This window comes from Xenopus laevis, chromosome 9_10S (assembly GCF_017654675.1).
Source record: "Xenopus laevis strain J_2021 chromosome 9_10S, Xenopus_laevis_v10.1, whole genome shotgun sequence".
Classification (NCBI taxonomy): Eukaryota; Metazoa; Chordata; class Amphibia; order Anura; family Pipidae; genus Xenopus; species Xenopus laevis.
Window position 1 is genome coordinate 93,841,987 of NC_054388.1, and position 25,258 is coordinate 93,867,244.

At 40.2% G+C, this 25,258-nt stretch overlaps 1 protein-coding gene across 2 annotated transcripts in view; it reads right to left on the reverse strand.

Moving 5' to 3' along the window:
* Positions 1-25,258, reverse strand: part of c7orf50.S (chromosome 7 open reading frame 50 S homeolog) — a 178,755-nt gene continuing 153,497 nt past the window's right edge. For both annotated transcript variants that reach the window (XM_018239148.2, XM_018239149.2), the window contains exons 4-6: positions 20,556-20,743; positions 11,390-11,471; positions 1-1,056 (exon numbers count right to left, since the gene is read on the reverse strand). In XM_018239148.2, coding sequence (XP_018094637.1) covers positions 871-1,056; positions 11,390-11,471; positions 20,556-20,743 — 456 coding nt within the window. In that variant the 3' untranslated portion in view covers positions 1-870. The remainder of the gene's footprint in view (positions 1,057-11,389; positions 11,472-20,555; positions 20,744-25,258) is intronic.

Here is a 25,258-nt window from a genome sequence, read left to right on the forward strand (position 1 = left end):
TTCTTGTGCTAAAAATATATTTATTGGTAAAATGTTACACTGTAAAAAAACAATGATCCACGGAACCCATAGCATTGCACAGAGTGAGGGGAATGTTCCATTCCAATAAGAGGAGACACATGAATGATAAAATAATCCCAGTAATAAAATGTCAGTGAGGATGATGAATGGTCTGTGTCCATGTTTATTACATATGCTCATATGAGCTAAACGTGAGAAACACATGAAGTTCTATATAGAGCAGCATGTGACTATTTTGCTGCTATGCCCCCCCCCCCCGAATTTGCATTTGCTATTTAGATATGAATACTGTGATGCTCAGATTGGCTTTAAATTCCATCAGCCATCTCAGGTCATTTTGCCTGGTCATGTGCTTTCAGAAAGAGCCAGCACTTTAGGATGGAACTGCTTTCTGGCAGGTTTTATTTCTCCTACTCAATGTAACTGAATGTGTCGCAGTGGGAATTGGATTTTACTATTGAGTGTTGTTCTTAGATCTACCAGGCAGCTGTTTTCTTGTCTTAGGGAGCTTTTATCTGGTTACCTTCTCATTTTGCTGATGGGCTGCGGGGGGGGGGGGGGGAGGGGTGATATCACTCTAACTTGCAGTACAGCAGCAATGACTGGGTAATGACTGGGGGGTTAACTGATGTCTAGCCCCATGTCAGATTTCAAAATTAAATATAAAAAAATCTCTTTGCTCTTTTGAGAAATGGATTTCAGTGCAGAACTATGCTGGATCAGCACTATTAACTGATGTGTTTTGAAAAAAACATTTTTTCCAATGACAGTATCCCTTTAAACACTAGCACAAACCATATGCACACTCCAGGCCTATAGTTCCTGCTGTGCAATGTACTATATGGAATCCTATGACAAGATCTGCAGGACGTCTCTGATCCTGGCCATCTTTGCAACAAGATCTTCCTCTTTAGTGTCATCGGAGCTGTCATACTGCTTCATTAATGCCTCGGCTTTCTGCACAGTGGTGTCCCGGGCCCTGCCTTGCAGCCCAGCTATGTAGTCCAAGAGGATCTTGAAATATTTGTCAGGTATCTGAAAGAAAGAAGCGACATGATGGAGAAGCTGGAGCAAAGGGCAGAGCTGGCTGTGCAGTAATATATACATTATGTAGATACACAGTTATTCCTCCTGGACTCACTGACATATATTATTTATAACATTACACATAAAGAATAGTTTAAGTCACTGTGGGTGGTGCTTATATACAGTGATTTGCACACTTGCACTTACCTTAAGAAATATCCAGACATGGACTGAAGCTTATTATTTCTATGAATAATCAAAGTACAGTACTACTGATTAATTGCTGAGTTCCTGGTAGTGGTGTAACTACAAGGGGGTAGTTTATTATGGGTGCAACTGCACCAGGGTCCGTGGCCCCTGCAACCCCGATGGGGCCCGCATCCCTGGAGGGGAAGTAAGTCGTAGTACAGGTATCAGATCCATTATCTGGAAAGCTCCGAATTACGGAAAGGCTACCACCCATAGACTCCATTTTATCCAAATAATCCAAATTTTTAAAAATGATTTCCTTTTTCTCTGTAATAATAAAAAAATAGCTTGTACTTGATCCCAACTAAGAAATAATTAATACTTATTGGAAGCAAAACCAGCCTATTGGGTTTATTTAATGTTTAAATGACTTTCTAATAGACTTAAGGTATGAAGATCCAAATAACAAAGATCTGTTACCCGAGAAAAACCCCAGGCCCTGAGCATTCTGGAAAACAGGTGATATACCTGTAGTAAAATGAAGGAAGAACTGTCCTTTATTTTAGAGTAGCACAGGCACTGGGGAGTTTCTTTGTCCAATCCCTGCTTGACTCTCAGGTGTAGAACCACCCCCTTTCTGAGTCACCCTATCAAGACAAGTGGAACACTGCTAGGGAGTAATGATGATGTTCGAGTATTTGCCTCATTTTAAAACTGTAGAAAATACAAAGCTTCTGGGTTTAGTTTAGGAAGCCTGTTAAATATATGATCAGCAGATCATTTCATCCTCTGGAAGGAAAGCCTTTACCTGCAGGAAAATTGGTTTGTTCCATCTGCCCTGTCTGTCTGCCTTATCAGTGCAGCTGATGTTGTGATGGCTCATTCTGTTAATGCCTTTAAGGGTCAGGGGACACAGGCAGATTCGGGGAGATTAGTTGCCCGGCGACAAATCTCTTCTTCATGGTGACTTATCTCCCTGAACTGCCTCCCCTGCCTTCCTGCCGGCAAAAATGCAAATCTCCGGCGGGAAGGCAGTTCGGGGAGATTAGTCAACCTGAAAAAAAAAGGAGATTTGTCGCCGGACAACTAATCTTCCCGAATCTGCCTGTGTGCCCTGACCCTAAGAGTGGTTTGGATGATTTCTTGGACAGACATAATATCAAAGGCTATTGTGATACTAAACTTTATAGTTAGTATAGATATAGTAACATAGTAAGTAAGGTTGTAAAAAGACATGTCCATCGAGTTCAACTTTTTTTTTTTTTTATTAACTACCCATCTGCCAGTTGGGTATATGGGTATATAGAATTTATGTGAAAGTATAGAGGGGTGTGTATATGGATGTCTTTTTTCAACACGAGAGAAGGAGGGTAGTAAGTAGCAGGATACCTTGTGTAGAATAAACAGCCTCTATATTTTCTATAGCAAAATGGCTGTGTAAATACAAGTGGACATCTATTATTGAAATGCTCTCGATTAAGCCTCTATTTTCAGTATGTTTTATAAGTGATTTGCTGCTTCTGCCACATTTCTCTAAATCAGCCACTGTCTCTGTTCCCAAACTCCTGTCTCTCAATGAACCTTTCTCAATATAAATGAATTCCCTGTCACCCTGGCCACTTTCCCTTCAACAGTCCCTTCCACCTCCCCCACCAAATTTAACTATATCGCCCGGTTAATCCCAAATTGACACTGCCCCACCAACTTGCTGTTTGCTTCCCATTTGTTCAGGGGTCTATCACTTATAAGGATCCAATAACATCAAAAAATGTTTTTTAAAAATGTGTTTGTATATAACGGAAAAAAAAAACACCAAGACATTTTTTACTTTAAAATTGCAAAGTCTTTATTAAGAAATAACTTACCGAAACTCCGCTTGTGCTTCTCTTCTGAAAAGGCGACAGGGCGACGATCCATCGCGCGGCGCTCGATTTCTCTTCCCTACCGATCTCCTAGAAGGCAGGGAGGAGAAATGGAGCACCACACGCTGGATCGTCGTCCTTTTGCCTTTTCTGAAGAGAAGCACAAGCGGAGTTTGCGATTTTAAAGTCAAATATGTCTTAGTCTTTTTTTGTCATTATATACAAAAAAATTTTTTTTAACAAATGTTGATGTTACCAGAGATGTAACTATAGATGAACAGTTTCATAAAAAAAAACCTTGTTCAAATAGTTTAATGGGGCACTAAAATTATTGCTCTGATACATGAAATTGCCACAGCGTGTTATAAGTTCTGGGGGTATTATACATGAGATTGTCACTGTACCATCCTGCTGTGAGTTCTGTGGGTATTATACATTATACATGAGATTGCACACCTCCAAAGATGTCCCAAGCCGACCAATGTTGTCCCTGCTTCCATGATTTTATAGTTGTACAGCACTTTGCCCTTAAAAAGCATACCAGTTTCAGTAGGTAAAAATAATGTTTTAAACTCAGTCCTGTGACATTAGTTCAGTAAGTGTTGTAATCAGTGGCACATGCGTGTGAGGGGCGGGGCAGTTCCAAATTTCTGCACCAGGGCCCCTAGATGTGTCTAGTTATGCCACTGGCTCTTGGAATGACAGGGTCAAGTAAAGCTGTACCTTTCTATCACATAATGTCTTCCTTTCTGCATAGTAAAATAGAGTATACACTGCTACGCAACTGTACTATACTGGAACTGCCATATAGCTTGTCTCAAGAAAGAAATGTTCTTTTTCAGGCAAACTTCTCATTAAGAATAAATAGTCTGAAATGTACCTTGATAACCCAGTAATTATACTTTTCCCATGGACATCTTCCCATAAAACAGTATTCTGTGCAGGCTGAACATGCATTTTCCACACCAGGGCCCTAATAATAATAATAAGCAATGGGAACTGAAAGCTTAGCTGGCAATGATGCTTTTGTCACACACATAAATGTATGCCTGGATACAAGTGGAGGAAAATACTATAATATACATTCTAATACAGCATTCCAAGGCACATTATTCTAATTGCTGGTGTCTAAGGCCAGAGTTATTGTTACTGACAAACACAGGGTCTAGTGGTTTAGGTGCAACATGAAGGACATACATTAGTTAGTTAGTTAGTTAGTTAGTTAGTAAATCCTCTTCATTCTGTAATAACAACAAAGGTTACTATGGCAGTTAAATGGCAAATGGGTAGATAAAAATGACAAAGAAACAGTTGATGATGTTTACTTCCCCTTGTGACGGACCCTTTTGCCATGAAGGAATCAGTCATTAAGAAGACGGCACAGGGTATGGCTGCTGATACTGGCCCTTTAATGATTGGTGCAAAAAGTGAATACTGAGATGATGATCTACAGTCTCATGGAACTAATATAATTCAAAGGTGTATAGTAACTCATATAGTACAAAAACAGTTTTTCCCTTATAAACTTCAAATACTGGAGTCACTCCTACTGATAGGTTGCAGTTTAGTGTTGGTGGGCTCAGTACAGGCTTTTATATAGATGTCATCCTTAAATTACATACAAAGCTCCTAACTTTGGGGTGCTAATCTGTTTATATATATATATATATATATATATATATATATATATATATATATATATATATATATATATATATATATATATATGGTTGTATGTGTGTATAGATATATATATAATACACAAAAACCTTGAATATCTTGTAAATGATATCCTTATCCTTCAGTGCTTTTATATGGTCACGGAACTCCTCGGTGACTTATAATATCCTTATATTTTACAACAGGGGGTACTTTATTCACTTTATCCTTCAGTGCTTTTATATGGTCACGGAACTCCTCGGTGACTTATAATATCCTTATATTTTACAACAGGGGGTACTTTATTCACTATATAATAACATAGTACAGGTATGGGACTTTTTATCCAGAATGCTTGGGGCATTCCGGATAATGGATCTGTCCGTAATTTGGATCTGCATACCTTAAATCCAATATAAAATCATGTAAATATTAAATAAACCCAATAGACTGATTTTGCTTCCAATAAGGATTAATTATATCTTAGCTTGGTTTATATACAAGGTACTGTTTAATTATTACAGAGAAAAAGAAAAAAATTGGATTACTTTCTGAATAACGGGTTTCCGGATAACTGATCCAATACCTGTACCGCACTCAATGGAAATACTAAATATCTAAATTTACTGAACAAAAATCCAACGTTTAGAACAACTGTGCCCTTTCTCAAGGATAAAAGCACAGTTGTTGTTGCAAACATTGGGTTTTTTTCCATAAATTTAGATTTTTCTTACCTGCTTTAACACCTTGTTTAATTAAAGGAAGACACCTTATTATAAATAAAATTAATGACATCACAGCACCGAGAGGAGAATTGTGGCTCAACTTTTTGGATGTGAGGGACTTATTCCCCACTATTTTCTGTGAAGAAGAGGTGGAACTTGTGTGGTGCTATTTATTGCATTAATGCTTAGCAAAGGTGTTTTTAGGTATATCCCCGTGGACTTTGCAGTGGATTAAGTCTTAATGAATATGTGATGTATTAATAGGAACAATAATTCCTATAAAAGGGTCGCATTGTTGTGATACAAAAGATTTACGTAATTTAACTTGTAATCCCTAATGCAGTCTTTTGGTACGATGCAGAGAGGGATATTCTGATGCAGTTTGCAGTTGTTTTTCATATATTTTTTTTTTAATTATTTCTGATTTTTGGGTTATTCACCTTTATATTATGCAACTCTCCAGTTTGCAGTTTTAGCTGTCTGGTTGCTAGAGTCCAAATAACCCTAGCAACCATGCATTGATTTGAATAAGAGAATTGGACTGTGATATGAATAGGAGAGAGCTTGATAGCACCTATAACAAAACATTTGTAAATCTTGCTCCTCAAAGTACAACTGGGAACCTTTTACCAACATATGTAATATCAGAAATAGAACTAAACACTCTTCAAAAGATAACAGATCAACTGTATGCTGTGCAGAAAGCAAAGATGAAAGTGAGACACAAGTCCAATCTGGATGTTTTACAAAGTTTCATTTCTTTAAGAGGGGAATTTCCAAGACCACTGAATTGAAATCAGACAAAAAAAACCACAACAATGCACAAATGAAAAAGTCAAGGCCTCAAAAAAGGAGGAAAAGACCAAAATGGTGGAACTAGAAGAAAAAACAGAATCCTGCAGCACTGAAAAAAAAGGAAGAAATACATGAGCCAAACATTTCTTGCAAAGCAGAGCAAGGGGGAAGCAATGTGCCAAAAGGAGGAACACAAAGCTGAACCTGTCTCCATCGCCTGCACAAAGGAAGGAACATGAAAGCAACCCACCAACTAACTGCTTGAAAAAGACCAACAAGGTGGCAAGGAAAGAGAAAAGAAATAAGAAAGAGACCACTAAGGGGGAAGTAGAAGAAAAACCCTCCACTATTTGCCTAAATGAGGCAAATTCCAAAAAGATAGAAAAAATAAGAAAAGCCTTATCAAGGCAGAAATTGAGAAAAAAAAAACCCAAAGTGGCTTTGTGGGTTTATACAGAGCCTTATATGCTGGTGTAAATGATGAAGAGGTATATGAGGCACACACTTGGAAAATGGAGAAACGAAAAACAGAACCTGACTCCACTCCTTGCAAAAATGAGGAACATCAAATCCTGTCCTTCACTGACCATGAGAGAAGGGACAAAAAGTAGGCAAGGAAAGGTAGAAAATATAATAGACAGGCTATCAAGGCAGAGGAAAAGAAAAAGAGAGAAAAGTTATCAGAGGAATTCAAATCATGGACCCGATTCTACTCGGATGAAGAGAATGAATTTTCTGAGGATTCTTTTTGTGCATACATTGAAGTTCCAGATCAGACCTTCCCTGCCAGAACTGGCATTTCAAAAAGACCCACCACACTGGGAAACATGTAAGTGGTTTCTTTAGTAGTAGATCATACAAAAGGGACATGGCTGCCAGTCAAAGGTACTTTTACATATGGAACACTAAACATTAAAACATACAGGCTGACAACACAAAATACACTATTTTATTCCACTTTTACAGGGAAGGTATAACATTATAAAATGTTCTGTAGTTGTAATACCAGAAAGGCTGAATGTCTTCTAGAATGCAAATATTGTGGGAAACGCAGGGCCGGATTTACATAGCGCACGCCCCTAGGCCCACTGCCATTCGTCGCCCCTGTCCCTTCACCTTTATTCGTGCAAATTTTAATCATCGGGACCGGAGCAATGGGGATTGGCACATGGGAAATTTATAAAATGATTGTATCTCCCAGTGTTTTTGAACCAATGTGAGTGTGGTTGGGCAGCATGCCGCCCCCTAAAATTCTGCCACCCTAGGGTCGGGCTTGGTGGCCTTCCCACAAATCCAGGCCTGTGGAAACGGTAGGAATAAAGGAGAGAATTAGAGTGATATAAAAGGCATAGATTATAAAGATAAGTATTCACCAATAGACTGACATTTCACTATGTGCTCCAGAAAAGGCTCCCTAGATTAAAGTGCAAAAGTAACATAATGAGTGGGGGTTCCTCTAAGAAAGGCTGATAGTCGTGTGCCTTCAGTCTACAGGAGACCCGTTGACTCTTCATGTTAGAGGCAGGCAAGTGTAATAGAAGGGGAGAATTAGCTGCACTCCCAATGTTACACCAGATAGATAAAAGCAGTCATAAACTAATTTAATCAGAAAAAAAAGAAACATTAAAAATGGGTACATTGTCTATATTTTTTAATTTTCATATCTTACAACTGCAGTGGAGAATAAAACATAGGTTATATTTCAAAGGTTAAAAAACTGAACAGAAGTGAATACATTGCATATTTATATCTGGGCTGAACAGCATCAGTGCAGACTGCAGGCTTAATATCCATTTATTTTAGTATATAATCTGCTCATAGCCCTAGCTTGGCTGCATTACTGTATTAGTGATCATCAGAGACTCCTGGAAGTCATTGAGTGTCCTTATGCTTCACACCAATGAATGGCACGTGCATTTAGCCCATTATTCACATATTTATTCCTGTGTTAAATAACATTTTCCCTCTTATTCTAGACACAGACTGACTTTGGCAGCTCCCACAGGCAACAACTTTACAAAAGCTGGATGACTGTGGGTTGAACAATGTATATATCAAAACAGTCAATGAACAAACGAGCAGTTGCTCAGTTGGCACCGTTGTGTACTGTATATCAAGCGTGTTGGCTTCCACTAGTATAACCTGTTGGTAGAACTATAGTTGTGTTTATAACACTGGTGTCTGCTACGTTAAGCTTGTATAAAACTTTTCTTAGTTGTTGCTGGAAAGAGAGAAAGTTCTTTAAGTCAGGAATTATCAAGCATTATTTATGAAAAACACCGGTACCGGCAGTAGGATTGGAGTATGACAAGTGAGAAAGAGACTAAAACAATTGTTTGAGGAGTAAAAGAAGAAGAAACAGTCCCCATAAAGAAAGAGGCACCATAGTTATATAAAGCAGGTGTGGCGCCGGGGAAGCCATTTGCTGGCGCAGGACTAATTGGGAGACAGCTGCAGAGAACATCTGTTGCACTGTGTGGGAGTTACGGTAGCTTGTGCTAATGAAAAACAAAACAGCCAGAAGTAACCGGCAATTGCAATAATTTAAACCCCGGAGCCTACATGGAAGGTTATTTATACTCATCTACATGTCAATTGCCAGTTGGATGATGTTAAAGGAAGAGTTTTGGAAATGTACTGAGACAATACTAAATACTTCTAAACCACATACTCCACCATACCTTGTTGTACTGACCCCCAAATAGTGACTCATGAGCAACATGTGGCTCAGCAACCCTTTGGATGTTTCTCCCAGTGGCCTCCAGGCTTGGAGGCAAGTCTTGGTTGCATAAAAACCATGTTTACTGCTCAAAAGTTCCTCTTGTAGCTGCCAGCCCACATAAAGGTTACCAAATCATTCCACTTATTTTGTGCCACCAGAAACATTTTTTTACGCTTGCCTTACTCTCCAACTCATCTGAAATCGGCCCACAGGTAAGAAAGTTGAAGACCAACCCTTGTTGCATTCATTCTGTAGTGCTTTTGGGGATCTGCCAAAATCTCTTTCTATGCACCAACCCCAATCAGGTCTCTGGCATGTCCCCTAAACGCTGTTCATTTGAGCGATTCGTTTTCCAAAGTCACCTGAAGTTTCCTCGTGAAGCATTCCAAGTGCCATCCCGTCGGCGATTTAGATTCTAGTCAGCAGGGAGGAAGTTCAGGGAGATTAGTCGCCCGAAGAAGAGGCGATTTGTCGCCGGGCAACTAAATCTCCCCGAATCTTCTCGTCTGTCTCTGCCCTTAAGGTGGCCAAACAGATGCAGATTTCGTTGTGTGAAACGACTGATAGCACAATCTGATAAAATTGCTGACTTATTGTTACATTCAGTGGCGGAACTACCGAGGGAGCAGGGGGTGCGATTGGGCCAGGGCCCCCGGAAGCTCCCGCACCCTGTCCCCTCTGTGTGTGTGTGTGAGGCTCCCCCGCCCAATCCGTTCAGAAGGAGGGGAAAGTGAAAGGGCAATGTCCTTGTGGTGCGACCGACTGACTTCAGTCTCCCCACAGGCTCAGCACGACAGCACCGCACAGATTATATCACTAAACGGCAGCAGAGGATGAAAAAGTGGGCGGGGATTTACCTCTGACAGCTGCTTCCCAACAGCCAATAGGGTGCGCTGCGTGATGTCACTGGTGGCGCGCTGTTTTCAATCGGCTATGTATTTTCAGCTCCTGCTTGTGATCTCCTGTCTGGAGGCTGCGTCAGGCAGGGGGCACGAACAGCAACAGCAGCGGCAGCAGGGGGGACCATACACCCTGACCTCCAGCCTTACTCTACCTCCATGAAAAGACTGCCAGGCACCGGATCTCTAAAGCATATTAACAGCAACAGTCCCAGATACCAGCACACGAACATGCTAATAGTCCCGCAGTGTTATATATATATATATATATATATATATATATATATACACACATACATATACATATATATATATATATATATCTGTATATCTATATATATATATATCTATATATATATATATATATATATTTATATATACACGACTTTGGCACTGCAGGGGTTACATGACTGGGCACTTCTCTGAGAAATGGGGCTTAGTGCGTGTGCGCTGTTTTAACACATTCGCCTTTATTACCTGCTCTAATGATAACTTTGTATTAAAAAAACCATATGGCAGCTCTTTCTGTAAATATTTCATTCCAACTAGTCAGAGAGGCCTTACACATGCCCCCCATAGTGTTACATTAAAGGGGTGGTTCACCTTCAGGTTAACTTTTAGTATGTTATAGAATGGTAATTCTAACCAACTTTTCAATTGGTGTTCATTTTTTTCTTTTAAGGTAGGGACGGCTCCAACTTATAAATTTTACGAGTTGTCGCATTCCTTCCAGTTACTCCTAAGCCGCCACACTACCCTTAAGCATAAATAATGTGTAATACCATAACAAGTGTAGAATGTGCTCCCCTCCCAGTAACCCAACAGTAACCAGCAGGTACAATGTGCTTGTCTGTTGTTTAAATGCAAACATCTGAAAGCTTTCATAAGCATTACTACAAATGGAGTGGATTTTTTTTGCCTCTGCTTATAATAACCCAAGGTCATCCCCCATAAGACCCCATTATGCAATAAAATGCAGACATATATTAAAAAATAAATGCTGCCAAAATATTTGCTTAATACGTTTCAGCATTTGCAAAAGTTTGGAATAACTTTCTGATTAGCAAGTTTTAAATACAAACAGGTCTTGAGATCCACATCTGGAATACCTGTCATTCTAAGGTAGAAATATGTTTTTATATTAGGGATGCAACAAACGCTGTGAAATCCCAAATCTGCTTCTCTAGATTCGTCCGAATATTGAACTGAACCCAAATCCTCTTTGTTCACGGAAACTGATGGCGTGCTGGAGGCAAGTCTTACGCTTTTTTTTAAGGATTCGATTCTATTCGGCCAGGCTTTTGGATTTGGCTGAATTTAAATTCTGCTGAAAAAGGCTCTGATTTACCCAAATCCCAAAGCAAATCCTGGATTCGGTGCATCCCTATTTTATATGTGTGAATTCCATGTGATGCCCTTCCCTAAGCAATCAGGATGTTTTTCCTCATAAACATAAACATGCCTATATATAAATATACAAGAACAACTAACCTTTTCCGGATCATACATGTGCAGAAGAAGCCATGTTTGCCTGGTTTTCTGAAACTTCCATTCTTCATGTTTTTTCGACCAGCTGCAGAGAAATATTTCAAAAATACAGATTCATGTCTCTTTTATTCAAAGGAAGAAAGACAGGATTTGCTGCAGCATGTTGGATATGCTCATTCATAGCAAAACGTGATCTCCCTGGCTGTTGCTCCTAGCACATGATGATCAGCACTGATCTCTTTCAGCAGTTTCAAATGATGAGATAAGAATCTTCCCTAATCAGAAGACTTTGTACAAACATTCTGCTGTATGTAATTTTGTAGCTCTTTTAAAACATGCAACCTGATGAGCCCACAATGGATGAATAAAAACTGGACTTTTATTATTATTAAACAGTATTATTAGCACTCTAATCAAATTAAACACTTGGACATTTTGGTCAATCACCTGCTACACACAGAACCTGACCACGTTGCAATGTCATTAAAGAAAATGAAAATGTCTTGTGCAGTTTTTAGTAGGTGTATGCTGGACAGCTGAAACAGGTATGGGATTCGTTATCCAGAAACCCGTTATCTAGAAAGGAAGGAAGACTCCTTCGATTTCTAAAATGGATTTTCTCTTAAAGGAGAAGGAAAGGTTAAAACTAAGTAAGCCTTCTAAATATACCAGTAAATCCCCAAAGTAATGTTGCTCTGAGTCCCCTGTCAAAAGAAACACTGCATTTCTTTCCTTCTATTGTGTACTCATGGGCTTCTGTATCAGACTTCCTGCCTTCAGCTTAAACCTCATTGCCCTGGGCAAGAGCATGCTCAGTTTGCTCCTCTCCCCCCACCCCTCCCTTCTCTACTGTAATCTGAGCCCAGAGCAGGGAGAGACTCAGGCAGGAAGTGATGTCACACCATGTTAATACTGCAGCTGCTATCCTAAACAAACAGAGCGTTTCTAGAGCTTTTTACTCAGGTATGGTAAAGCATTCTACAGAATAAATATAGCATTCTAGCTTGCACTATTGCAGCTAATCTATTGGCAATAAAATGCCACCGTAGCTTTCCTTCTCCTTTAAATAATAAAAAACGTACCTTGTACAGCTATGGGGCCCGTTATCCAGAATGCTTGGGACCTGGGGTTTTACAGATTTCCGTAATTTGAATCGTCATACCTTAAGACTACTAGAAAATCATGTAAACATTAAATAAACCCAATAGGTTGGTTTTGCTTCCAATAAGGATTAATTATATCTTAGTTGGGATCAAGTACAAGCTACTGTTTTATTATTACAGAAAAAAAGGAAATCATTTTTAAAAAAAATCTGATTATTTGGATAAAAAATGGAGACAGCCTTTCTGTAACTCTGAGCTTTCTGGATAACGGGTTTCAGGATAAAAGATCCAATACCTGAAGTTGATCCCAACTAAGATATAATTAATCCTTATTAGAGACAAAATAATTGAATTGGGTTTAATTATAAGTAGATTTATGATATGTCCATGATCCAAATTCCAGAAGGTCCCCAGTATTCTGGATAATAGGTTCGACCGATATCTGGGTTGACTTACCAATTGGACAGGTTTTAAAAATTTCATCTGGCACCAAACTGGCCAGTGAATGGTGGTTCTGCAGATAAAGAAGCAAATTGATGTCGGGGAGAGAGGATGATGGACCAAACAAATGCAATAGAAAAAAGGTGTCTATATGGTGTATGGCCCCTTGTATCATTGGCTACAATCAGATACTGTATGGGATTGACCCATGTACCTTTGCTGCCTTTAGACTGACCATATTAGTTATAGTGTACACTTATTATTCTACGTAAGAAAAACTATATACATATATTTAATTGTTGGTTTTAACTCACAGCTGATATATATATATATATACACAGGTATATATATCCTTGTAAAAGGCCCTAATAGGGGCCGAAACGTCGGATGTATAGATGCATACAATAAAAATAATTTGATTTACCACAAACTGGAGTGCGAGTCCGTGTGAAGATTTTTATAAATTACTTTACCCTGTACCCACATTTGCTGAATTATTCCAGATCAGAGTGCGGCTGCTTGAGACTGAATGAATATATTGAATCTATAATGCAAATTGCTTGTGCTCAAATAGATGCCAAGGGTAACAGGTTCATTATATAAAACATCCTCCTGTTTATAAAGCTCTTGGTTATGGCCGTCTGTGTGACAAGCGACATTGATAGCCTTGTGCTGCTTCTTCCTTTGTGTTCTTTTCCGTCAGCGCTGCCAAGGAAAGCTTTTAAACGGTGTCATATTGTCTGGAAAAGTAGCTTTACAAAAGCCTACCTATATCCTAAGTGCTGTTCCGAGAGCCCTACATGTGTCTCTTTTATGAGTTCCAGACCAGCTGTTTCGCAAACATTTTTTTCCATAAAGCCAGTTATTGTACGGCTGAAATGGATAATTATGTGCAATGCAGAACGTCACCCGCATCATGCATGGCTTTTATGTCTGCTATAGAAGAGAGATGGCACAGAAAGTAACTCAGAAGCACAATAAGGAAGGCTAATGTAGTAAAATAGCTTGCGCTTATATGAGAGGCCATGAGTTTCCATTCATGCACAGTTTTTGTGTATACCAATGTGCAGCAATGGTCACTGGGAAATACAAGAGGGTTCCAGTACAAAGCACACCAAAACAAATATTAAAAGAGTGGTTCCGCTTTAACTTAACTTTAATTATGTTATAGATCAATTCCTAGGTGCTTTGTAATTAGTCTTCATTTTTTATTTTGTACAGTTTTGGAATAATTGGCCTTCCTCTTCTTTCCAGCATTCAAAAAATACTATTGCACAATTTTATTATCAGTGAGCATTTTTATTCCTCTTTCTATTCAGTCACTCTCCTTCCAGTCTCTCATCAGACAAAAATTACTTTGAAAGTGATTTAAATCTTAAAATGTTGCCTGCTATGCAGCCTTAAGATTTTAGGGAAGCCCGACCAATCCTTCGAAATTATCGTGCGGTTAGTGGGATTCGAACGATCGTACATCTTACGATTTTTCGGCCGACATCTGTCAGGAAATTGATCGGCCAGGTTAAAAAATCTTTGTCGGTCCCAGTGCAATCTATCTATGTTTGCAGGGACAAGCAGGCAGCTCCCCTTTGTTTTCCTGGCAAATTGGTCCTTTTAGTTGATGGTAAATTCGTACGATCGTTCTGAGAATATCGTGGTCTCATGATCAGGATCTGATCTTTTAAAAATCTCAACATCTATGGCCGGCTTTAGGGTCAGGGAACACATGCAGATTTGGGGAGATTAGTCGCCCGAGACAAATCTCCCCGACTAATCTCCCCGAACTGCCTCCCCTGCTGGTAAATTGCCCGTGGGATGGCACTTGGAGTGATCCGTTTTCAAAAGTCGCCCCCGAAGTTGCCTGATGAGGAAACTTCGGGAAACAAACCGCTCCGAGTGCCATCCTGCGGGCGATTTACATTTTAGCTGACGGGAAAGAAGGGGAGGTAGTTCGGGGAGATTAGTTGCCCCGAAGAAGAGGCGACTAATCTCCCCGAATCTGCCTGTGTGCCTTTACCCTAAGGGTCAGGGCACAGGCAGATTCAGGGAGATTAGTCGCCCAGCGACAAATCTCCTCTTCTTGGGGCGACTAATCTCCCCGAACTACCTCCCCTGCCTGCGCGATTCATTTTCCAAAGTTGCCTGAAGTTAACTTCAGGCGACTTCGGAAAACGAATTGCGCCAAGTGCAGGGGAGGCAGTTCAGGGAGATTAGTCGCCCCGCAGAAGAGGAGATTTGTCACCGGGCGACTAATCTCCCTGAATCTGCCTGTGTGCCCTGACCCTTAGGGAACTGGGTTCATCGTTCGGCTGGATTGAAGCATTATCATACCTGCCAAAGTTCCTGTTGAAAAGACTGACCAATTTTTGGCAAAATCTATTATCTAATCTTTGAATACAACCATAATCATCAGGTTAAAAATGGAGACTGAAGGACGAGATAAGGAAATGTCAAATATACTAACTTTACACCTACCCTGATACAAATGTGTTAATGTGGAGAGAGAAGAAGGTGAGTGAAAGGGCACAGGGCAGCATGGAGCTCATGTTTAACATGAATGAAGGAATGTGTTAGTCTCATCTCACACTGGTGCTAGACAAGATTCATACTCATTCATAATATCTTCTTGTTAGTTTGTACTCTCGGCTTTTCTTTACACATTTTCCCTCTTGGGAATTCAATGACTCCACGCTGCATTCATTTTCTCTCACAGCTGGAAGGGATGCGATCAGCTTGGCCAAATACACACACACAATATGAAATCAGAGCTTGCACTCTGGCTGGGACCCAAAGCAAGGTCAGGAGCCTTGTAGGAAAAGTCTAGAATACAGAATACACACGGTACTGCCTACAAGATCATTAGACAAGCATTGCACGTATTGATATTTATTGCTTTCAACTTGCATTTATCTGGGGGGGGGGGGCTAGTGAAAATAAAGCACCCAGCCATAGTGACCTGGGTGCTTCATTTTTACTAGCCCCCCCAGCAATAGCTCATTACAGAAGGCTTATTAACCCTCCATGCACTGGAAGGGAGAGTGCAAGCAAATAATTCCTTCCTCTTGCCATAATGACTCTGCAGATGTGAGGGAGTGAAAGAACAGTAGTGCAGAGAGTTCATACAAACAGCTAAGCTTAATTAAAACATTGGGCAAAATGGATATCCATCATCCACCCATTTATATTGATTCTGTGTGCAAATTCTTTTGTATCTAGTTGCTGTCTATTCTGTTGCACATTCCACATTTTTCTTTTTCTATAACGCTCATGAAAGGCAAACCCTGACACCGGTAATACACTCACTCTGTTAACAGGACTCAGGAAAGACCATATTTTTTCTGAAATACAATATCGCAATCGATTCAGACCTGACTATATAAATACAATGTAACCAAATCCCCTCACTATTTCCTTACAGTACCTTGTACTTGCTCCCAACTTAGATATAATGAATCCTTATTGGAGGCAAAACAATCCTACTGGGTTTAATAAAAGTATAAAGTGGATTTAAGGCATGGAGATCCAAATTTTGGGATGATTTCCTATCCAAAAATGTCTAGGTCCTGAACATCCTGGGTGCATGCTGGACAGCTGAAACAGGTATGGGATCTGTTCGGGACCTGGGGTTTTGCGGATTATGAATGGATCTTTCCATTATTTGGATCTTCATACCTTAAGAGCAGACAATATTCTCGTCACTATCGGCGCTGATCCAGGACACGGCACACAGACGACAGCATCAATGCAAAAGGTTGGTTTTATTTAAACACACACATGCGGTTGTGGATTACAGCGGTGGATATACAAGGCTGTCTGACTATATCCACCGCTGTAATCCACAACCGCATGTGTGTGTTTAAATAAAGCCAACCTTTTGCATTGATGCTGTCGTCTGTGTGCCGTGTCCTGGATCAGCGCCGATAGTGACGAGAATATTGTCTGCTCTACACTGAATACCGGCGGGAAGTGGCCGGCGTCTCGCACGGGCTGCGACCAGGAGAACACAGCGCTACTGGGTGAGCTCCGATGCGGATCGCATCATTCTTTATATAATTATCTTCATACCTTAAGTCTACTAGAAAATCATGTAAAAATGAAATTAATCCAATAGGCTGGTTTTGTTTCAAATAAGAATTAATTATATCTTAGTTTGGCTCAAGTACAAACTACTGTTTTATTATTACAGGTGTCCAAGACCTTCTCCATAAATACATACAGGTCTGCTGGCCATGTCCCAAGTCACCTACATATTACTGCCCAGTGAAGGGAGCTGACTTCAATATAGGTGCCCCCAGGGTCAGACTGGGGGCCCGGGGCCACTACCCCAGGGGCCCCCCTCCGGCCCCAACCCTGCCGCGCCAGTATGTGCCGCGTCTGTGCGCATGCACAAAGTCTGCACAAACTTTTTTTTTTGCCGTGACCTCTGACAAAGGGGGTCACGGCATTAAGTGGCATATGTGGATACGGACCTGGGCCGCGGGGCCCACAAGAGCCAGGGCTCACCAGGTTTTTTCCCCCAGTCCGACACTGGGTGCCCCACATCATGTAGCTTGCACTATGGACTGCCCTGTAACTAAGGCAATACTTTGCAAAGGTCTACTCTTGGTCAAGAAGATGAATTTGATGAAAGCCTCTTTCAGCCTCTCGCATTATATTTTTGACCAAGACACGACCCCCTGAGTGCAGATTTCCTTCAAGGCTAATGTCTTTCCATGCAAGCCGAGCCCAGAGTGAGGCAAGGAAGGAGGCTCCACGGCCCATTTACTGTATTCTGGGGCAATGGCAAACTCAGCTCTAAACATGTGATTCCATCTTCAGAATATTTATATTTGAAGAAGAATCAATGATCCCAGTTTCATTATACATCGGGGACGCCTGTGCCTAACTCCACACAGTTACAGAATGTTTGGAACTGGAGAAACACATCCCAATGAAAGTACAGCAACAGGAGGGGTGCCCCACTCAGCACCTGCAAAAGCACAAACCCTCCCACAAGAGCCATTCTCTTGCCATCTGTATAAATAATCCTTGTAACCTAAAGGGAAATGTGTGCCAGTAATTAATAAATAATTATGTATGGGTTACATATCCATGACAGTATGAGGCCTTAGCCCAAACCATGGGCTAAAAATTATGTGATCACAATCTATGCTGGATATAACTGAAATGTCTCTGTATATATCATGGCCAAATTCCCTTGATGGCATTTTTGGCTTCCTTAAGCCATGCTTTAGTAATAGCTCATGCTCCAAGCTGGTCTCTTGCAGGGACATTATTACACTACAGGATTCGATGGTCAAAAACGCAAGAACAACAGAGGTAAAATACTTTTCTGACATCATGCTTTCAGTCTTCGACTAACAACTCAACAGGGAACAAGATTCCTACTGCACCCATTAGAAAGTTATTTAAAACCTGTAAACGAAAAAGAATCCTTCAGATATTTCAATAGCTATAAAGAATACCGACATATTTTGCTAGAATTACAAATAATACTGACAAACAAAACCATGCTGCAATGCAAGGACTATACATTGTTAAAGTGAAAATTTTAAGTAAAAAGGTTTTTGGGTGAGCATTTCAAAGCTCTCTGACTCCAAAGAGATATAAAGCTATAGTTGTTCTTTAAAGGTCCTTCAAGATTTGTTGTGGACACCAACAAGACTTGATGTAAGACCCTTCAATATCTGATTGTCAACTAAAATACCCATTAGTTTATGAAGTTAAAAGCCCTAAACCAAATGTGCATTTATAGATTCTACTAAGATGGTCTTCATTAAGTCACTGCCCTGTTGTTGGTTACAAAAAAGATGAAGATCCAGGTGGCGTTGGGGGAAGAGATAATGCAAGTTGATTTACCCCTGATCTGCGGTTCCTGCGGTGTTTGTTTTACCGGACAGACAGGAAAAAGCCAAAACTCCACTTCCATCGTGCAGCCAAACACAAAACAGATGGTCCTGTGAACTGACGGGCCTCAGAAGAACCACGAGGAATCCCAGCTGCTTGCCAGATTTGAAACATGCTTTGCCATCTCTCTGTGATCTCTCTCCGCTATAGTTATGGAAGTATGTGCATCTCATGAAATCTGCCATTAATTTCCTCTTCCATGGCAGGAGGCATTCAAACAGCCCTCGTATTTACTTAAGCAGTATCTGTCACGCTGGAATGTGGGGCTCTTTCTTTAAATAGTAACCCATTATTTTACTGAGTGTTCTGTAATTTATACAGATCTAGCTTTTACTTTTTTTTTTGCAATGTTCACGCTTGTAAAAACAAATTCTGCCTCTGCAGATGTTTTATATTTGCAGAAATCTGCTGACTTCTCTGACTAAAACTATCCTGATTGCTAAATGAAGGGGGTGGATCCTACCTGCCCCAATCGATCCCATCTGTGCAAAGGCAAGAGCCAGCGTAGTATTTACATTTTAATATGAGAATAATAGATGTACATGACTTTACCGTGATTAGTTAGAATGTTGTAGTTAAAAGTATAAAAAGAATGGAGTTTAGACTAAAGAAATAGCATATTATGCACATTATGTTTTGTGCTTCTGTACCAGCTCAAGGCAACCACAGCCATTTAGCAGTAAAGATCTGTGTCTCAGAAGATGCCCAAGTAGCTCCCCATCCAGGTCCGGGCCGAGAATTAAAATAGGCCCTGGCATTTCATGTACACAGAGGCCCAATCAGCCCACATAGAGGCCCAAACAGCCCACTAAATACTGACTTTCTATGGGACCTTATAGCAGCCCCTCTGGCATTTGCCTGAACCCACAGATTGCCAGTCTGGGCCTGTCCCCATCTTTTTTCTGCTCTGGGCTACTCCTCCAGACAGGATTTTCAAACCTGCCCGGTTGATATCTGCCCTATTTTCAGCCAAATATCATCCGAGCGAGCCAGTCAGGTCCCTATACCTGGGAGGGTAAGCTGCCAACTTGATCTGGAGGGGCCAAATCTGCACCCTAAATCTGCCCATGTACTGTATGGCCACTAGGGAAGAGAAAAGGAATCATAATTTCATTACCACTTATCACTATATTATCCTGCCCGCCCCACTGTGACATCATGGAAGGGGGTGGGGTACACCGGCACGAAAGGATATAAGTGTGTCTGTCGAAAGTGAGGCACGAGGAGGGTGCAGGCTAAATTTTAGCTTGCACGTGCCCACAAAGTTTGTGTGGCTTTTGACCCAAACCTGCCTGACCTTCGGGTCATCCCGCACATCACTACAGCCAAGTGCAAAAAAAGTGCCCCTATTTGGCACTGAAATTACATGACAAATGCAGCTACCTAAAAACAGAGAATATGCCATTATCCTTTCATCACTTCAAGCCAGTGATCCCTTCTGAGTCCTATTTTTTATATATATATATATATATATATATATATATATATATATATATATATACCACCATGGTGTCGGCACTCACGAAAAACGATCTTCGTATGCCTGGGTGCAGAAACAATAATTTCATCCACAACAATCAAAAGGAATCCGCACTTACTTAAGACCTGTGAGTGCGGATTCCTTTGGATTGTTATATATATATATATATATATATATATATATATATATATATATATATATATATATACACACACACACACACACGTATATATATTCTCACCTTTTTAGGTACTGCAGTGCCAGCTCACATCCCGTGGGTTTTGGAGGTTCCTCTTTCTTCTCCTGTATAGCACTCTCTCTTTTTAACCTCTTTTCTTCTTTCTTGCGTTCTTTCTTTAGTTTTCTTTCTAGCACTCTGCACTCTTCTGGAGTGAGACCCAATGCTTCCAGATTGTCACTGGCTTCTTCCTGAAATAACATTTCATTTGAGTTTAAAGTTACATGTCACAAATAACAATAAATTTGTAACCTTACACAGCATTTTTTGTTAGATGGCAGTGACCCGCATTTGAATGCTGGAAAGGATCTGAAGAAAACGGCAAAAAATATTCGAAAACTATAAAAAAAATGAAGACCCATTGTGAAGTTGATTAGAATTGGACATTGAATAACATATTAAAATGCATGAACCACCCCTTCAACTTATATAGAAGCTCACTGAATTTTCAACATTTTTGATTAATAAATATTGAAAATTCAGAAAGTTCAGAAAACTTGAATTCAAAAATACTCAAATTCACAATTTTTTGCCTCAAATTAGAATTTTGATACATTTGTCCCATAGTGTAGCACCAGCCACACATAGAGCTTAAAGGTTAACTTCAGTCACAGAATGAAAGCCAAGCCACCCTGTGATGGAAACAGTCAAATAACCACTAATAAATATTTTTTCCACAGTACAGGTATGGGATCCCTTATCCAGAAACCCATTATCCAGAAAGCTCAGGATTACAGAAAGACCAACTCCCATAGACTCCATTTTTTCCAAATAATCCAAATTTTTAAAAACAATTTTGTTTTTCTTGGTAACAAAGCAGTATCTTGTTCTTGATCCAAACTAACATATAATGAATCCTTATTGGAAGCAGAACCAGCCTATTGGGTTTATTTAATGTTTACATAATTTTCTAGTAGACAAAGGGATTCTGTCATGATTTTTAGGATGTATTTTTTATTTCTAAATTACACTGTTTACACTGTAAATAATTCACTCTAAGATAAAATGTAATTCCTGAACCAGCAAGTGTATTTTTTTCAATTGTAATACTGGTGTGTAGGCGCGATCTCGGGTCATTTTGCCTGATCATGTGCTTTCAGAAAGAGCCAGCACTTTAGGATGGAACTGCTTTCTGGCAGGCTGTTGTTTCTCCTACTCAATGTAACTGAATATGTCCCAGTGGGACCTGGATTTTACTATTGAGTGCTGTTCTCAGATCTACCAGGCAGCTGTTATCTTGTGTTAGGGAGCTGTTATCTGGTTACCTTCCCATTGTTCTGTTGTTAGGCTGCTGAGGGAGGGAAGAGGGTGATATCCCTCTAACTACTACAATACAGCAATAAAGAATGACTGAAGTATATCAGAGTACAAGTCACGTGGCTTGGGGCAGCTGGGAAACTGACAATATGTCTAGCCCCATGTCGGATTTCAAAATTAAATATAACAATCTGTTTGCTCTTTTGAGAAATGGATTTCAGTGCAGAATTCTGCTGGAGCAGCACTTTTAACTGGTGCGTTTTGAAAAAAAAACATTTTTTCCCATGACAGTATCTCTTAAAGGGATACAGATCCAAATTACCTTTTTCGGAAAACCCCAGGTCCAGAGAATTCTGGACAACAGGTTCCATACCTGTACACCAATGATTAAAGGAGAAGGAAAGGCATTTTTACTTGGGGGGGGGCAAACGTTAGGCATGCCCAAGTGATTATATCTACTTACCTGAAAGCCCCTGGCCAGTGCACCTATTAGGCAAAAACTGAAACAGCCCCGGGATTCTTCTAGTGAGCACCACGGAGCGATCCTCTTCCAGCTTCTTCTTTCTTCAAATTTCCAAGGGCAGATGCATGCGCAGTAGAATGAAATAGTCGCTTTTTTGTTAAAGTTTGGCTTTTCACTTTACTGGGCATGTGCAAGAAAAAAGAAGAAGCCAGAAGACGATCGCTCCATATGCTCGCTGGAAGAATCCCGGGCCGTGCAGTTTTCTTCTAATAGGTGCATCAGCCCGGGGTTTAAGGTAAGTACATGCGATCACTTGGGGGAACCTAACTTTTCTCACCCCCAACTAAAAAGACCTTTCCTTCTCCTTTAAGGCCCTAAAGCAAATGATTGCTCTTGTGTCAGAAAATAAGTGGCTTATTGGTTAAGTGGCACAGCATTTCTTTCAAAAGCTATTTGAGCATGTGTTGCATTTACTATATCAGTCACTAGGTTTAAAGATCCTTGTATTCAAGATTCAAAGTATGTTGCCTTGGCACTCCAATGAATTACGCTTCAAACATGGACTTTGTTCAGCCTTTAATAGACGCAAGGTGACCCAACTGAGACATTCATCTAAAGCAAAAGTTCCCAGACCGTGGCCACCCCAAGAGGGTCCAAAGAATTAAATGAGGATACAGTCTGTCCGTCATTAAGGGTGACCTTTTGGATGATGGGTTAAAATGAGGCTGTCAGAAGAGGGCTGATCTTGGCTTGGGGAAAGGTAACAGGATGGGAACCAGCCCCTACACTGCCATCTCCTACCTTCCATGCCTGCACCCGGATCCATTGCATTGGCCCAGGAGCAGGCACAGGCAGCGGATTTTGGCGCAAAAGAGCAAAAATTTGCATTTCGGCTGAAAATCCTCTGTGCATTCCTGCACCTGGGCCTACACTATGTGCAGGCAAGGAAGGAGATGGCATTAGCCTTAGGGGCGAATTCTTGAAGTTATAAAAGGACAATTATTTTTTTTATATTTCTATTATGAAATAAGAAAGGTTTTAAAGAACACCACCACAGTTTTAAATGTCAAGTCTTTATTCTAACGTCCATTGTTTGAATATGAGTATGATAACAGCTTTCAGAAGATTGAGCCTGAATCTTTGGGACTTTGCACTTGCGCCTGTTCAGTGCTCTGAAGCTTCAGCGAGTTATTGCAAACGCGGCAAACTAATATCCAATTTCGAGTTTTTGCCAATTATTTGGACACAGCAGAATTTATATGCTCCACATTCATTCTGAATTAACTAAGGATAGCACAGTGGATCAGTGGGGAGCAGCACTGTGGTCCTGAGTTCAATTCTAGATGTGTGTATTATGTGATAGGGCGTCACTGATCACTTTCAGCTTTACCCCCCAACTACTACACAACTCCTGCGAGTGGGAATCCCGCATGCTAACAAAAACGTGTGCATATTTTAGACACCTCTGAAGTAATATCAGGTTATCTTCTTGGATTTCTTCACTACCACAAAGCTTTCAAGTATACATTCCTGCCAGTGTTTTCTCAAAGTGTAAGCAAGCAGGAGTGTTTAAACATTTGCTTGCCTTGTGGTGTGTTATTAAATGTTCCACAATATGTCAGTGCAGTGTAACGCACACAAAGCACATTTTTAAATTCCCATACGCACCCAGCAAGTCACATGTCACTGCATATATCCATATATTAAATAAAATACAATCTTTTTTTTACTGGAACAATCCAATCCAAAATGTTGGGAGGTATGCGACCCTGAGCCAAAATCCACCCAATATGTGCCCTAAAAAGCCAATGCTGTGCCTGTCAGCGCACACTGGTGTTGGGACGGAAGTTAGTGGATTGGTATTTTCTCCCCTGGTGTAGATAAATCCGTGACAAATAGCATTTCATATAACATGGCCTTACTATTTTCTGATTACTGTTGCGTAGGTTTATGCTTTCGAGTGCTCCCAGATTGGGTGCAATTATCTTTTAATGTTTTTTGTGTTTTAGTTTGTGTATTTAATCTGATCCTTCCTACTTTTCTAATTAGAGACACTAAATTTATAATAAAGGTGGTCCGATTTACCAACCCTATAGAGTGTAATTAATGGTGCCTTTCAGGCTCATCACAGAGCACCCACCCTTGTGGAATTAGTGGTATAATCTGCGCTGCGCACTGTTTTACAAAGACTATGCAAGGCAGTCTTGTTGCCATAGGTAGGTGGTAATTATAGGTCCCCCAGCATCTTGTGGTCCCAGGCAATGCATGGCTTGCTCATCTTAATTCACAACTACGGATGCATTCCAGAGAATGCCTACATGCCCCCCCCCTGAGAGTATTTTGGATACATTATAGGTTTCTTCTGCATTTTCTGCAATATCAGATATGATGACTTATATGGAATGTACCCCTGATTATAAATTACATGAATATGGGAAATCCCCAAGTTCCATGATCATGTAAAACCTACTAGGCCTAGACTGAGTGCTTATGCAGGTATAGGACCTGTAATCCAGAATGTTCGGGACCTGGGGTTTTCCAGATAACAGATCTTTCCTTAGTTTGGATCTTCATATCTTAAGTCAATTAGAAAATCATTTAAACGTTAAATAAACCAAACAGGCTGGTTTTGCTTCCAATAAGGATAAATTATATCTTAGTTTGGATCAAGTACAAGCTTCTGTTTTATTATTACAGGGAAAAAAATTTTTTGGATTATTTGATTATAATGGAGTCTATGGGAGACAGCCTTTCCATAATTCAGAGCTTTCTGGATAACAGGTTTCTGGGTAATGGATCCCATACCTGTACAAAGGTTGCCGGGGTGACATTGAACATCCTTATATTTTAGGAAGTATTTTAGGGAGTATAAAGAAAATGATATAAATAATATATAGTAAACAATGTTAATATAGAGAATAATGTACTGCCTACTGTAAGGCAAAGGGACTGACCAAGGATGACTATATTGTGACTTTATTGTTGA